This window comes from Pecten maximus, chromosome 3 (assembly GCF_902652985.1).
Source record: "Pecten maximus chromosome 3, xPecMax1.1, whole genome shotgun sequence".
Lineage (NCBI taxonomy): Eukaryota > Metazoa > Mollusca > Bivalvia > Pectinida > Pectinidae > Pecten > Pecten maximus.
The window spans coordinates 25,195,021-25,212,979 of record NC_047017.1 but is presented as its reverse complement, the minus strand read 5'-3'; the positions used below and the strand labels follow the sequence as shown (position 1 = coordinate 25,212,979).

The 17,959-nt window shown below is 32.9% G+C and overlaps 1 protein-coding gene across 2 annotated transcripts; it reads right to left on the bottom strand.

Annotated features, from left to right (window-relative positions):
• Positions 1-657: 657 nt before the first annotated feature.
• Positions 658-17,936, bottom strand: LOC117323685 (acetylcholine receptor subunit beta-like). 2 transcript variants are annotated; one of them, XR_004531792.1, is made up of 7 exons: positions 17,697-17,936; positions 8,898-9,073; positions 8,568-8,612; positions 7,807-7,919; positions 6,811-7,355; positions 4,879-6,434; positions 658-4,417 (listed from the first exon to the last, which is right to left on the bottom strand). XR_004531792.1 is itself a non-coding variant. In XM_033879060.1 (6 exons), exons 1-6 carry the CDS (start codon positions 17,740-17,742, stop codon positions 5,980-5,982), a joined length of 1,380 nt encoding a protein of 459 aa, XP_033734951.1. In that variant the 5' UTR covers positions 17,743-17,936; the 3' UTR covers positions 658-5,979. The 2 variants fall into 2 exon arrangements, 1 of the variants encoding a protein (XP_033734951.1); XM_033879060.1 differs by having other exon boundaries at positions 658-6,434.
• Between the last annotated feature and the right edge of the window lie 23 nt (positions 17,937-17,959).

Sequence of the window (17,959 nt, the reverse complement as noted above, 5' to 3'; positions counted from 1 at the left end):
ATATGTCGTTGACATGAAGTTTATATCTAAAATAGAAAACGGTTTATTGTTGCCTGTGATTAAAAGCAAAGTCAACACCTTAGCTCCATCTGATTATCGTCAATAGATGTACACATTTAATACACAAGGTAAGGAATATAGAGATCGGGTAGAGCTTTATTTTGTTTTTATCAAAAAAAAAAAAAAAAAAAAACGCACAAAAAAAACCCCTACAAAACAAAACAACAACAACAACAACAAAGAAACAAAGCAAAAATGTTAGGGATAATTATTGGAAAGTGAAAAGCTCAGTCACGAGAGAATTACTCATAAGGCGTTCAATTGTTTAGATAATGCAATATTAACAAATTATCAGGAAAATATCACATTTTGAATATATATAATAGCTTCAATGCCATTGCCAGGATGTTATCAACTTAGTCAACATATATCACCATTGGTAGCCTTATAGAGTAAGATCCCTCGCACGTTTCCATTCAATCAAGCAAGGCTAACTAATATATTTTACAAAACTTGTTTCGAGGATGTTGCTTTGTTATCAAGATTTATAGTTTTACTTTGACAAGATCACATAAAGTAGCCAGAGGGAAGTAATAGTGTAAATGGAAAACTTGACAATTCGTAGGTATTGATGATAAAAGGCACAAGAGGAAAATCTGTATTTTTTGTTATAGTTTTTATTGATAAAACACAACATATCATTAGTAGTGTGACAGTAATTATAAACTTCAATACCAATATATGTGACAAAAATCTTAAACTATACTATATAAACAAATTCACGGACCGCTGTTTTGTGTTCATATATTCAATCGTCATGTAAATGAAGTGATTGAACATATCTCTTTGAGCTTGAGTTCCCATTGGTACGAACAAATCGTCAAGACTGCAGAACACACTGGAAACTTTAAACCGGTAAAGTAAGCCTATATATAAAAAAATCACCATATACTTTGCAGTGTTTGCTTTTAATTACGATTGCGTTAGTTATAAACTGTAGCCAAATGATTTTGACTCTGTATATCCAATAAAACTGAAGTCATTCTAAGTAGTTCGAATATTAAATATTGTAGATTGACAATCATCAAAATATACATAATAGTAAAGAGCATTTCTGAAGCATATTATGTGTTTACTTTCAGTTGACTCGACTGTATGACAACTAGACAGGTTAGATATTATCACTGTTAACACAGCATTTATAGAATTGAAAAAGATATCAAAATGTTCAATCAAACATTAATCTTTTGAAATTTTACCTGCTATCGACAAATTTAATACAAAATACAATATTGGGATCTGTCTATACAGTACGTGTATATTGCAATACGAATTATATGATTCCAGCGGTTAAAATCATATGCATTGTACGTGAAAGGTGAAAAATAGGAGTGAAGGTCAGAATCAAAGTAGCAGATAATTAAAGACAACAAACTTCATTATATCGATCTCTGATAACTTGAATGCCCTTTTCCCTTTCAAAATCGAGGAAGAAATTCAGTTCCACCAGTAAACATTCTATAGGAAATGTACTCAGTAATCTCGGACACATTGGAATATTTCGAAGCCTGTCATTACTGAACTTACCTCGAGATAACGAGGTTCGACTGTAGTAATCTGTATCAAAGAATAGAGTCGATAAATCTCGGAAAATGACATTTGTAAATAATTGACCCTTATAAGATACTGAGACAGTAAATCTACATACAATTACCTATCGCCGTGTGCCCGATGTACCACGGAGACTGACAGTAATTTTATGCCTTGAATAAATTGTTTCGTTTTATATAAACACATATAACATATAAACATGATTAAAACACTGTATATCCAAGTAATGGATATTTTAATGAAACAAAATTGACGTACTTAAAACAACAGGGAGTCCATAGGAAACAATTGATAGAAAAACAAACACTTAAAACAGATAAGTGATCATAAAATAACGAGAAATGAACGTATTAAACATGATTAAGATACGCATTAGGATGAACCGTGGTCATTCATATTAAACACACTACGGAATTATCAATAATTTCAATTTGATGTAAATAAAACGTTTTACATGAATGGTGATTAAAACAAACCAGACGTGGCTTGAATGAATTTACGATCAATCTGAAACTTATGATACGATATATTTGCACAGATAACACTGTTTACTGAAGGTAAGAAAGACGATACCCTAGTCAATGTATCTCCTTTAAAACAAGTTAAATCATAATGACATATATATTGTAAATACGAGGACTTATGATAACATTCGTGGCAACATGTATATGTGCAACGCTCGGATGTATCTATACATTATAACCATACTAACTCCTTCATAAGCACAACATGAAAAATAAAACTAGTCCCTTCATTATATCTATATCATTCTATGTAGGTTGCATTTAAATCCAATATAAATGACCAACTCAGTAAAGCCGCTATGTAAACAACCCGTCTGTTTATTATAGGATATATGATTTATACTTGCGTACAAGTCTATTGTGGGAATTTGTACGAAAGTGCGGCTAGTGAGGCAATGGACTCGCTAAACTATATATATGTTTGTCTGTTTTCGGAGAGTATTGAACAGTTGTTTACTCGAATATTTATCAATGTGTATATTGCCCGATATCCGTAAAGACAAAGTAGTTTTACTGTCGTAGTAGAATTACAACCTAATTACTTGAAACTTACCGTATATAAAATCTAACGATTCCTACTTGATAAATTCCAGTCTCATTTCATGTATGCGTTCAGATCATGGAATTAATCAATGTTAAAATAAAAACGAATGTTTCGTTATACTTTGTCTATTGACGACAAAAAATTTAATAAATTAGTTAAGGAGCTTGTTCAAGTTCTTGTGGTATCGAATAAAACACTTTACACTGGCAATGTAAATAAATATAGAAACGGACAATACAATTTCGATTTGCTCAGCATTAAAAATTGAACACTTGTAAGTAAACACTGCTGTTTATGTCGGGAGTTATTGTTCTATTCAAGGTCATCTCAAAAAACGATTTGCGTACGTGCTGTAACTGAGGATACCAATGATCCATACTTATGGATTGCTATTTTATTGATATTTACTAGATAACTTCTTGGAGTTTAATCTAAAACCTGCATCCTGATACGTTAATGATAAAACGGTTTTCATTAAACCAGGAATGGAAACAGTTTCTTCTTCAGAGAATTTGCTAATTTAAAACAATAACGGCATGACACAACGTTAACACACATTCTGCTCCACAATAATGGCATGCAATTAAAAGGCACATCCTCTTTATAGTGCCCAAAGTTGGAGCGTTTGAAAGAATGGTTCTTCCTTTTGCTAACATTGTTCTATCTGTGAAGATGTTTTCTTTTTTTTTAACATTAAACCGCATGAAAATGATGTTATATAATTAATACACGAGGCTATGATCTTGGTTTATTAATACACGAGGCTATGATCTTAGAATTAATACACGAGGCTTGACTTGGTTTATTAATACACGAGGCTATGATCTTGGTTTATTAATACACGATGCTATGACCTTGGTTTATTAATACACGAGGCTATGATCTTGGTTTATTAATACACGAGGCTATGATCTTAGAATTAATACACGAGGCTTGACTTGGTTTATTAATACACGAGGCTATGATCTTGGTTTATTAATACACGATGCTATGACCTTGGTTTATTAATACACGAGGCTATGATCTTGGTTTATTAATACACGAGGCTATGATCTTAGAATTGATACACGAGGCTATGATCTTGGTTTATTAATACACGATGCTATGACCTTGTTTTATTAATACACGAGGCTATGATCTTGGTTTATTAATACACGAGGCTATGATCTTGGTTTATTAATACACGAGGCTATGATCTTAGAATTAATACACGAGGCTATGATCTTGGTTTATTAATACACGATGCTATGACCTTGTTTTATTAATACACGAGGCTATGATCTTGGTTTATTAATACACGAGGCTATAGACTTGGTTTATTAATACACGAGGCTATTATCTTGGTTTATTAATACACGAGGCTATGATCTTGGTTGAATACACGAGGCTATGAACTTGGTTTATATATACACGAGGCTATGACCTTGTTTTATTAATACACGAGGCTATGATCTTGGTTTATTAATACACGAGGCTATAAACTTGGTTTATTAATACACGAGGCTATGATCTTGGTTTATTAATACACGAGGCTATTATCTTGGTTTATTAATACACGAGGCTATGATCTTAGAATAAATACACGAGGCTATGATCTTGGTTTATTAATACACGAGGCTATGATCTTGGTTTATTAATACACGAGGCTATGATCTTGGTTTATTAATACACGAGGCTATGATCTTGGTTTATTAATACACGAGGCTATGATCTTAGAATAAATACACGAGGCTATGATCTTGGTTTATTAATACACGAGGCTATAAACTTGGTTTATTAATGAACGAGGCTATTATCTTGGTTTATTAATACACGAGGCTATGATCTTGGTTTATTAAAACACGAGGCTATGAACTTGGTTTATTAATACACGAGGCTATGATCTTGGTTTATTAATACACGAGGTTATGATCTTGGTTTATTAATACACGAGGCTATGAACTTGGTTTATTAATACACGAGGCTATGATCTTGGTTTATTAATACACGAGGCTATGATCTTGGTTTATTCATACACGAGGCTATGATCTTGGTTTATTTATACACGATGCTATGATCTTGGATATTAATACACGAGGCTATGATCTTGGTTTATTAATACACGAGGCTATGATCTTGGTTTATTCATACACGAGGCTATGATCTTAGAATTGATACACGAGGCTATGATCTTGGTTTGTTAATACACGAGGCTATGACCTTGGTTTATTAATACACGAGGCTATGATCTTGGTTTATTAATACACGAGGCTATGCTCTTAGAATAAATACACGAGGCTATGATCTTGGTTTATTAATACTCGTGGCTATGATCTTGGTTTATTAATACACGAGGCTATGATCTTGGTTTATTGATACACGAGGCTATGATCTTGGTTTATATATACACGAGGCTATGACCTTGGTTTATTAATACACTAGGCTATGATCTTGGTTCATTGATACACGAGGCTATGATCTTGGTTTATTGATACACGAGGCTATGATCTTGGTTTATTAATACACGAGGCTATGATCTTAGTTTATTAATACACTAGGCTATGATCTTGGTTTATTAATACACGAGGCTATGATCTTGGTTGATTAATATACGTGGCTATGATCTTGGTTTATGTGTAAATACGAGCGCACACACGAATCCTTACTATTTCTTAAAGCAAACAAGAGACTTGACTCAGTGGTATAGCCTAAATAAGCTATGATCTTGGTTTATTAATACTCGTGGCTATGATCTTGGTTTATTAATACACGAGGCTATGATCTTGGTTTATTGATACACGAGGCTATGATCTTGGTTTATATATACACGAGGCTATGACCTTGGTTTATTAATACACTAGGCTATGATCTTGGTTCATTGATACACGAGGCTATGATCTTGGTTTATTGATACACGAAGCTATGATCTTGGTTTATTAATACACGAGGCTATGATCTTAGTTTATTGATACACTAGGCTATGATCTTGGTTTATTAATACACGAGGCTATGATCTTGGTTGATTAATATACGTGGCTATGATCTTGGTTTATGTGTAAATACGAGCGCACACACGAATCCTTACTATTTCTTAAAGCAAACAAGAGACTTGACTCAGTGGTATAGCTTAATGGTGGACGTTTTACACGAGGCTTGCCTGCTGAAGAGTCTATTGTTTCATGCCTTCATTTCAAGACTAGCGTTGAATAAGAAATATTATTACATAGCCCACATCACATCATGCAAAATTAAATTTGAAATGCTATTCTGCATTTTCAGTTCAATATCTGTGTTGAAGAACTGCAAATATGGTGGATTTGATCAACCACTTGTTGTAATTTCCCAGTATTTAAATCCAATAAGCAAGAAATACCCAACGGAGGCGAACACGATCATAAACATGAACATAAGGAAAAAGAAGTGATCAAGCACGCGAGACACAACTTTCCAGTTAATATGTTTGTCTCTTTCACATTCACTATCTTCTAGTTCCTGTGGTATGGCAGCTTTCTCATTAAACGGTACTCCCATATCAAAACAGTCTTCAACTTGGATTGAGTTTACGTGGTCAGGTGTGGGGCGGATCTTTGTTTCCCTCTTGCAGCATTTGCATTTGCAGCTATTCCAGCAGGTGACCTTCATCAAACAGACTGTGAGCATACGGAGCCATGAGGGTACGGGTTCCTCCTCGTCAGGGTGATTGTAAATGGTCACCACCGCTATTGTACACAGGACAGACATCGTTCCAAGTGTCAGGACCAGGGACAAGTAGATCGCTACCAACAGAAAATAACAGGGAGTAAGAAACACGATTTTGTCTACAAATAAAAATACTCGAATAATATCCTTCCAAAATTAATATAAGATAATACATAATTAATATTATACATGTCTATGATAAAAGTGTATAAACATTCTACCTTGGGAAAAAGTTGAAAGCTATATCTTACAGCACGATACAGGATATCACGATAATTGCAATATATTAGATATCGGATAAAATATACGAGTACTCTTATTCTGATGATTGATTTTACAAATTAGGATTTCTGGTATTATTAACTTTTTATTAATCAAATAAAGTTTGTAATTAAATTTCAAAATAAAATAGAAAATAATAAAAATACAAATAACTATTAAAAGGCTACATACATAGGTAACATATGGTGATGGAGGTACTAGGGATGCTCTCTGAGATGAGTGTTAGGTACACTGCGTATGCCAATAGGACGGTCAGCGAGAATCCGATTTTCTCTCCCGAATCCACAGAAAGTTTGAACACCATGGCGCTCAGCACGGCCATCAGGGCTACAGGAAATAGCGTGTTGAGGATGTGAAACAAAGGACGACGTCTCAACTGGATGTAGAACTTGGCTGAAGAAAAGCTTGATCCGCCCTTTACCTTCTCAGCCGCCCCCTGTCGGTCTCCGTATGCACTTATCATTTCCCATTCTCCGTTTTCTGAATAATAATCTAGGTTGACGTCATCTGTTCGGTCTAACTTCAAAGCTACCTCAAAGCTGGTATAGGACCACGAACTAAGGGAGATAACACACGACTGTGTGTCCATTGGATAATAGGTAGTGTCTGACTCACAGGAGACGCGGTATATGTCAGCCGGGTTCCAAACGACCATACCATTATTTAGAATACGCATGGGAACATCCGGTTTACTGATCACGTTCAGGTTGTCGACACTAAAAACACACATACATAAACCTTTCAACAACTGTTTTGAAGGATGATTCAGTGTATATGATATCAAGGTGGGAAAGATTACAAAATTCAATCTAAATTATGATTGAAATAGACAGTCCCTATACATAATGAATTTTTAATAGCTGTGGAATACTAAATATTGAATTTAGAACGTCGTATTGTATTTATGTTTTTCATTAATAAAATCTGTGTTCCAATATGTTTATTCATATGCATGCATTTTCATTTCCGAGCCATAGCTATGCTTTATCGTATCGGCACTTTATTTGGATAAGCTAAACACCTCGTATTGTTATCTTTTTCAAGTGACTTAATTGATTAAGCATTATTTTAAAAGGCATTATTTCCTGGCTTCCTATTCATTATTCATAATCTATAAACACGCAAAAACTGCCAGAGGTTATTGTAAAGGAGGGAACACTATCTTACGAGTTGTCGACGACGAGAGCCGGTCTCCATAGGACACTTTGTGAGCTGAACAGAAAGCGAACATTGGCGTAATCTGGAAGATTGTTCCATGCTAAGCGAGTATCACTCCAAACCTGAAACAACACGTTACATATCTGTCATTTAAATTAGGGTATCAAAAACTGAACGGTACCCGAAAAACGGAACATGTGTATGATTAAGAATTAATATTTTCAAAGAAAATGTTTTGGTCGTCAATAAGCAATAAGAGAATAAGCAATATGCCTTTTTGTTCTCTCTTTGTTCTTCATTCAATATTTCTCTGATGCTGGTTAAGACGCATGAAAACATAGTTGTGCTGAAAAAGGATTGATACTAAAACCGTATCTACTTTTGGCCAAAGTCAGTTACCACTATCTAACGTCAAGGTGAACGACAGGTATGAAAATGCAAAATTTATGTGAGGGTGTGAGGAGGTATGTAAAATTATTTTAATTCAATTTTAGTAGTCAGCCATGTCGACTTTACAGCCTTCACCTATCGAAATATTTCTGTTATTGATTATATAAAAAAATATCAAAAGTAAAATAAAAAGAAGATACATATTTTCAAATGATCAAGTGTGACTGACACGCTATGCTGTTATCGAAGGATTGAAAAAAAGAAGAACTTTTTTCTGTTTGGTTTGTTATGGTAAAAGAATCAATGTTTCATTACTCTAATTCAGTTAAACATACAAAGACACTCCTATATATAATGTATTGTCTATATTAGAAACTTACCAGATTGAAATATCCCGATATGGACAACACCTGGGCTTTGATATTCTGGAATATATAAATAATTAATATTTATTAATATTTTTGGCCAAACATCCCAGTCTATAACACGAATCAATCAATCAATGAAATAGATAAAAAAATACAAAAATTAATTTATTAATAACTGAATCAGCAGCAGTGATGTGAACACTTTGAAGACGAAAAATATTCTTTGCATAATTTTTCCAGGCATAATATCTATTGATCTATGAAACCGTGTCTAGGGTAAAAACAACGCTTATCTTATCACTATATATACATTGACTGGAAATAAATATGTCACTATCTTACCATGTCATTAATGGTAATCAATGTGAGTGACACAGTGATGGCCACAAGTTCTTGTGGACGTTGGTCAACTGAGTAATTGGCGAGTAACTCTGATCTTAAGGCAGTCTCTACATCTTTGGAGTAAGGTAGGGGAGGTTTGGCCGCCATGGATAGCTCGAAGTAACACACCACCAGTCCTGTAATAGTAACGAGTCACATGTTATTTTGAAAAAGACATGTTAGTACAATATTAAGGGCATTGTAACAAGTTGTAGCACACCCTTTCCTTCTACATATTAACCCTAAAGTACACCGGTAATCTTAATAATGATTTCATCCCTGTCAATTCAACTTACAGTCCATCATGTTGATGTTGACATCGTATAGAGGAAGGAGAACATTTTTTATTTTCATTGTCCGCAAGATAACGTACAAAGTGATACAAAGCCAAGACATAGAGGATATTGAATGGTTTCCCGTTTAATATATCGATATTTTTATGAGTGCGAAACAAGAGTGAAATATTATATTTAACAGGAAACCATTCAATTTTCTTTGTATTGCATTTCATAAACATAAAAACAAGATTACAAACATCGAAAAATTAATAGTGTCAAAAAGTGCGGGAATCAGTTATGACGTCATCTCTTTGTGACGTTACACCACGCCAACCTGATGGCCTCATTTTCAAAGGACTGATCAAGCGTTTTTTGCTGTTATAGGAGAACCTGTGCATGAATAGCCAACGTCAAGTGAGTATTTTGTCAGAAACAATTATGAAAATTTCAGAAATAACGTGAAATAACCAGTTTATCTATCTCTACTTCGACTGGAAGAATCAGCAAGTTTCAACGAGGTGAATACAAAGGTCCGATCTGATTGGTCAAAAACAGAAAACTTATCTTTTCACTGCAAAATCTTATATAAACACTGCAAAATCTTATATTTCACTGCTCATCACTACAGTGAAATTGTAAGTTTTATTAGTTTTATTATTTCTATATTTCACTGGCAAAATGCAATAAAGAGAAATATTTCATACGGAAGTCTTATGTAGCGTGTTAGTTCCATATATATAATATCAAAACTGTCTAAAACTGTATTGTTGATAGCAAAAGGTTAATGTAAGTATGTGTACAGGTCAATGTTTAATCCTATACTGTAGTCTCATTAACCTACCAGTATTCTTCCTTCAAGTCGTGCAATTTTTATTAAAAACAAAAAAAACAAAAAAAAAAACAAAAAAAAAAACAAAAAAAAAAACAAACAAAAAAACAAAACAAAACAAAACAAAAAAAAAACAAAAAAAAGGTAAGAAAGCACTACACCAAGGGAGATCACAAAATACATTTTTGTGTCTAAAATTCTTTGCTGGACGTTATTTGTCCATGTAAATATATCTTAATATGCTAAATTTTACAAATATTATTGCCAAGCCAAGGACAAAATGTAATGTTTCGAATTGATAGTCTTATTATAACATCAGAACTTATCATATCAAATAATTCATTCGTCTTCAGATCACACAATTTTAGTATTAGAAGTAAATACAAAAACAAATTGGTCTATATACGCCTTTATAGCATCAGATATATATATAGAGTTTTTCTTTTACAACAAGTCCATGTTGTCAAAAAGTATAACTAAGATCACCAATACTAATGGTTTGTATGCATTAAAACAATAAACACTACATTGACAGCTATTGAAATGAGTTATTACCTTGATATACTTGATCGGGAAATTAAAAGATTTTCCTAAGTGCATGCATTACATAATTGACAAGTATTCATATACATATATATGATAACTATTTATAACTATTTGTTTTAAGGCTTATCCTTATAACTTTGTAGGATACCGCTAGATTATTGGCCTTAGTAAGAGGGACAGGGTATAACGTATATAAGTATACAATTTTCAGTAAATATAGCTGTGTAAAGTGTTTCACGGACAAGGGACATAACTCTTTCCTTAATGAGAAATAAGTCATGTAAAATCGTATTCATATCATGCATTTACAAGTAAATGTAAAAATAGAATTAAACTCAAACAATGACGCCATTTATAGGTTAACAAATTAATGCAAACCTGGAACACGATCAAATATGTTAATATATTGCATAATATATGTTATGAGATCACATATATAGCAGACATTATGATAAAATAGGTTATTTATGATATCGGAAAATAGGGGGAAAACACTCCCTATTCTCGACTGCAAACTGTATTATACAGCCATTTTGTGAAAGCAATTTATTCTCTTTGAACTATCACCTTTAAAACAAAATAAACGACATGGATCATCCACGACTGTTCGTGTTTGGGCTTAGACCTTAATAAAGTGTTTATAATCTAATTGATTATGGGAAACTCAAAATATGTGATGTTTGCGAAGCGTGTTCACGTATTGATTATTTCGTATAACTATCTGTAACAAAACGGGTTCTTAATGATGAACTCCTAGGAGCAATATCGTCGAATAGATTCCAACGTGTTTCCACTGTGCCACCCGACCATCCGAACAAGTATGTACTGTACCATGTAAACTGAGGTCATTCCTTCAAAATTCTTATAATGTCAATGTCAAAGACAATGGTGTAATTAAGCCTCACATTCAACAATAGACCAATATGTGTCGATATAAAATGAAACCTGTTAATTATCTCGGAGATTCGATCAGTCTGTTAATGTTTGCAAGGTAAGGAGAGGACATATATAATATTTGTACAGTGACCAATTTTTTATGTATTTGAGATTAACTAAATAATTGTTATTACAAAGACCATATGTCCATGTTTACATACAATGTAACACGCCTATCCTCAAAGGAAACACACAACCGTATACACATTATCTTTCTTCATAACCTTCTATTGGTTTTAAGCACCGCTGCTAATTAAACATCCACAACGACCTGAAGATGTGTATCACCGTACTCGTGTCAACAAAATTTCAATGAGTGAGACTGTATTAACTCAAATCAAAAGTAATGTTTTATATGGTGAATGTATCAATAATCAACGTGATTTAATAGCTTTCGTTTTAGGGATGAAATTTTAGGAGTTAGCGACAGAACATATATAAATTCACTACCTTTAAGCTTGAATACACTTCAACTTTTATCGGACAAATCTTTTAGAATTGATTCTGCAATTTGTGATATTTTGTTATCATCGTAATACCGGAAATATAGATGTTTTTTGTAGAGTCACTTTGAGACGAGGACTGGTCTCCATGTAGAAGTTGGTGACCACCTCACCGAACAATATCGCATGCCATCCAGAACAATTAGGGTCAAGTGTCTTGTCCAAGGACAAAACCATGACAGCACAAACCGGCCCATTTCTCAGCTTCTTGAAAAAACAAACCGAATAGGGTAGGAAGCAACGCATGCACCTCGGATCGTAACCTGAGGTTACTTGGACGGCGTTCTAACCGACTGACCTATCGCGGCCCCCGGAAATGTAAATAATAAAAAAACAAAACAATATCCAACTGGGAAATGACAAATGACAGCATCAGAAGGTCAGTGCTTTCTACTTATCGCCAGCACCATGGCGAATACTTAGGATAATGAACAAGGTAATAATCCAGTTGGATACCTTACATGTTCCAGAAATATCGTCTTAACCTAGCCTTTCTATTTGAAAAAAAACCCCAACCTTTCCACAACAACACAACAAACAATTATGAACAACGTTTGAAATTAAGATTTATTCATCATAATTGTACTTCGCGGTATCTCAGGAGATATATGTTTTCACTAAATATTTTAGCGTTGACCTAAACGTTTTATTTGTGTGGTTTGAAAACTCACAGTACACATAATTCTGTGTTAAGAACCCTTCCAAAGAGATTATCAAAGTGTTTATCATGGCGCATGGAAACATGACAACAGTAGAATTAGGTCATGTACCTCACGACTTGGCGTAATGACCAACAACAAAAAATAACGGAAGAAAAATATCTGAAGTACAGGTAGAAATGATTAATAGTTGGATAGCATAGCACTTCAGTTTGTAGTAGGCTAAAGAGAAGTATTTTTATAATGACTTATATTCAGTGTGGTCACTCATGGCGTCACTGATACAAACCTTGTGTACGCACCTATTGTATATAGAAAATAAGTGTTTACACACAGATCCTCGTCTCAACAAGGCACTGGATAGACAGAATCTGTGGAACAATTACTGTGTTCTTTCTATAAACAAATGTTTAGTGTATCTGTGGACTAGTTCGGGGCTATCGGCATTAACTCGTTGTATAACCAGAAACAGGGGACATTAACAACTGAAGGTTAAGAAATAAATCACGAATTTTGAATGCTAGTTTTTTCATCTCAATTTAAAATATTATTGTCCAATTTTCCCTTTTCCCTTTTAATACACAATCTGTCTATAAAGAAGATTTCTGCAAGGACGTTTGTCCTCAAGAATGTAAATATTAATGTAAATAGTCCTGATAGACGTATTATATATTTTTTCATAACTTAAGTTATGTATTATATATTCACAATGTAGCATAAAAATGCACATTTGTAATGATTTGTACTAGTTATATTGTGATATTTACATAACATATTTGGCGCATAATGAAGTCATTTTCTGATGATGAATAACTACCCCTACCTATCATAAAAAAATAGTGTTTTTTTTTTTACCTTAATCACCCCCTGTTTCAGTTGATTTAAGCAAGTGCGAAATACAATACTATAAAAAGTATGGGACTTATGCCTCTCCAATACGAAATATCATTAGTCTAATTTCTTTTTTTTTCTTTTGAATGTCCTCACATTTGGTTCCTTGGATCAATTACAAGTCATAGAGGGAGACAAGAGCTGTGTAATTAAGATTCATATTGATTATAAAAATAACACTTTACATATCACTTAATGTTTACGTAAATACTCGTTTGTTTGTCTTTCGTCAACCATTCTCCTTTTACTGTGTCCCTGAATCCTTGTTTTATTCATATTTTGCTCTCATTTTTAAATTTATAGATAGGAGATTATGTAAGTCTAGTATTAGAACGAAAGTACTCGCAGATTGTGTATGTCTAGTATTAGAACGAAATCAATAGGAGATGGTGTATTTCTAGTATTAGGACGAATGCACTGGCAAATGGTGTATGTTTAGTATTAGAACGAAATCACCAGAAGATGGTGCATGTCTTGTGTTAGAACGAAATCACTACATGGTCTATGTCTATTTTTTGAACGAAATCACTACGGAATGGTGTATGTCTAGTTTTAGAACGAAATAACTTGGGAATGGTGTTTGTCTAGTATTAGAACGAAATCACTACATGGTGAATGTCTAGAATTTGAACGGAATTACTACAGAATGGTGTATGTCTAGTATTCGGAATTACTACGGAATGGTGTTTGTCTAGTATTAGAACGAAATCACTACATGGTGTATGTCTATTTTTTGAACGAAATCACTACGGAATGGTGTATGTCTAGTTTTAGAACGAAATAACTTGGGAATGGTGTTTGTCTAGTATTAGAACGAAATCACTACATGGTGAATGTCTAGAATTTGAACGGAATTACTACAGAATGGTGTATGTCTAGTATTCGGAATTACTACGGAATGGTGTTTGTCTAGTATTAGAACGAAAGCACTGGCAAAGGGTGTATGTCTACTATTAGAACGAAATCACAAGGAGCTTGTGTATATTTAGTATTAGAACGAAATGTTAAGGAAATTGTATATATTGAGCACTGAAATAATGTCCATGTATTACAAGCAGATATAACATTCACTTTAGTTTCTTGGTTATTGACTGAGCATCATCAACCATTTTGATGTCATGACATCGAAAATCGACGTAGATATATACATACAATTACTAAACCCGTGACATATAAAAATAAAGTTTGGAGCGTCATACATATAGGATCTTAAATAAGTTTTCATTTCATATTAGAACTTTTGACGAGCAAAAACTAAAACTTTGAGACAAGCTTTATATATGGCATGACGATACATGAGCTTAATGTTACATTGTTTTATATGGGATATTGTTATTGCCAAAACTGTGTAATGTGTATGATGATGATGATGATGATGATGATGATGATGATGATGATGATATGATGATGATGATGATGATGATGATGACTATGATGATGATAAGATGATGATGATGATGATGATGATGATGATGATGATGATGATGATGAAGTTTATGATGATGATGGTGATGATGATGATGAGGATGATGATGATGATGATAAGATTATGGTGATGATGACTATGATGATGATGATATCATGATGAGATTATGATGATGAAGTTTATTATGATGATGATAAGATTATGATGGTTATGAGTATGATGATTATGATGATAATGATTAGTAGGATGATTAGTATGATTATGATGATGATGATGATGAGATTATGATGATGATGACTATGATGATGATGATTATGATGCTTATGATGATGATGATGGTGATGAGATGAGCATGATGATGATTAGTATGATGATGATATTATGATGATGATTATTTTTATGATGATGATTTTAATGTTTAATTAGGATAATGAGATTATGATGATGAAAAATTTAGGTTATGAGGACAGTGAAGATGAAATTATGATTATGATGATAGCAAACCATACATATTGGAATCGATGTGTGTTTATGTGTTTGATTCTTATGTATTTATGTATTAAAATGTCTTTAAAAATAAAACAAATATAAAAAAAACTGTGTAATGCGCTAACAAAATACCGGAAACTGATATTACGCAATCTAAGTGGTTTCTTTCAAATTCTTATTAAAATATGTATATCTTAACAGCAAAATGAAAGTATAATCTAAGCTACCTTAAAGCATAATATTGATAGATTACAGACACAATTTTCAAGCTCCTTGATGCTTTGCAACTCTTTCAGGGAATGTATTTGAATTGAACGCTAAATTAAACAATATGGGCCCGTCAGAATTAGAACAATGTGTATACATGGTAATTGAATAATTAAATCATCAATAAGGTTACTATGTTATCGTTTGCTATACCAATAAAGGGAATTTAAGTTCCAACCAAACAAAATGTCACCAAGATCAATAAAATCAATTAAGTATAAACACAACGAAATTACTTTCTGGAGGTAATAAAACTATTTCAAATTTCAAAATAGATAACTATATTCTTATTGATATAATAGCAAACCACGTATTCAAAAAGGGTGTGCGTCTTTTCGATCGAAGTCAACCTCAATACAAACTTTGGTCAAATATAAGAAATAGTTTTCAAAGCGAGAGCCAGGGAAGTGATAATGAAACCAAGTAAAAATCAGTATCTTGAACAAGGCTGTTAGCATTCAGTATACGCCACAGATTTAGATCGTTTTAGAGACCAGTGAAGATTATTTGAAACTACTTGCTCAATACTTGACTAATGAAAATTCCTATTTCCCCCAATAAATCAAAGAGCATTAGTCTCTTCATGATAATAATGCCTGAATATACTTCCACTGGCATTAAACAACCTAAAGAAACAGCTAAAATGAACTTAACACTACTACATAATATAGCTATGATGGTCAAATAATACGCATGTCATACAATACGAGATTAAAGTCAAGATCACTTAACCTAACAAATGCACTCAGGAAGTTATTTTAGTGTTGAGTGAGATGTCAAATGATATAACGGTAATACACAATGAAGAAGAATCTACGACAACTAATGTTGATATAGATTACCTATTATCAGAACAATAAGGATAACATTGAAAACAAAGAAATTCATCATTGGCCTCATGATCGAGGTTCCAATACTGTTGTAGATTGATTTTAAGCACATATTTGATATGTTGGGCTTTGCTTCCGCGGAATGCAAATGCAATCGATTTAGGAAGTATTATTTGAACAATATTATCGTTATTTCAATAAAAATAATTGCACTATATTAATTAAAAACAAGAATACTTTCTGACGACAAATAGACTACGTAATCAATTCTAAGGATCGATATAAATTTTCCGCTACTACAATAAAAAATTTTTCTTAAATTAAATTAACGTGTCTGCATGAACAAAATGTCAACTTGTGGAGTGAATGGATAGATATATGATGTACAATAGATTGATACTACAACATTTAAAATGAGTGAAACCTTAAAATCAGCCAATGTCAAATAAAAAAAATCTAGGAACAAATTTGCGTGTCCTTCTTTGAATTTTGTTACCGTCATCATTTTTCATACAAATTTCAAAAGCCAGAAGATAATGGTAGACAAGTGATATTCTTTTAAATGTATTTGAAATAGAACCAATAAGAGGTGGTTCAATTGTGATTATTAACAGTATTAAATGTTCAATATTTTTATTTATTTATTTTCTTGTTTGCAGGAGAATAGGTGTTTGTTTTCATGAAAATATTTAAACTTACATTACTTACAAAGGGAAGAATTAGTTGATTGATTCATAATAAGAACGTTATTGTTGTAACACTCAAAATGTAAGAATTACCATAGAAATAGAGGAGAAAAAAGAGTTTTAAAGAAGGTTTTTTTGGCAACTAATCACGAAGTTTCAACATTTCCACTTCGCAATGAAGCTTTTTATGCATCATCATACCATTACATTGTCCGGATAAATATGAATGTACGCGCTATATATAAGCAATCAGTCATTGACGTTTCAGATTTGTGGACTCTGTCGAAATCCTTTAGTTTAGTTAACGATGCACCATTAGATTACATCTTAATACTTCTGTTTTTTTTTTTAAATAAACCATTACTATATTGGCTATACACAACGGCAGTTGTTACCATTGATACATTAATGTATACTTACCTAATATAAGGGCCAAACTTTTGAAATTAACTAGATTTAACTCCATAGTAGAAGAATGTAGGAACCGTGACGCCGAGTTCTATTTCCCTCAATAGTCCAAAAATCCTACGTTCATCATGAGTACCGATATGATGAACGACTGAGGTACCCCAAGTCAGATATCTGTCTTGTTTTAGACTGGTGCTTTCTATTGGCAGTTCTGTGAGATATCAATGATAATGTCAATAACGTAATATATAAGGCAAACGATCAATAAGAAACTT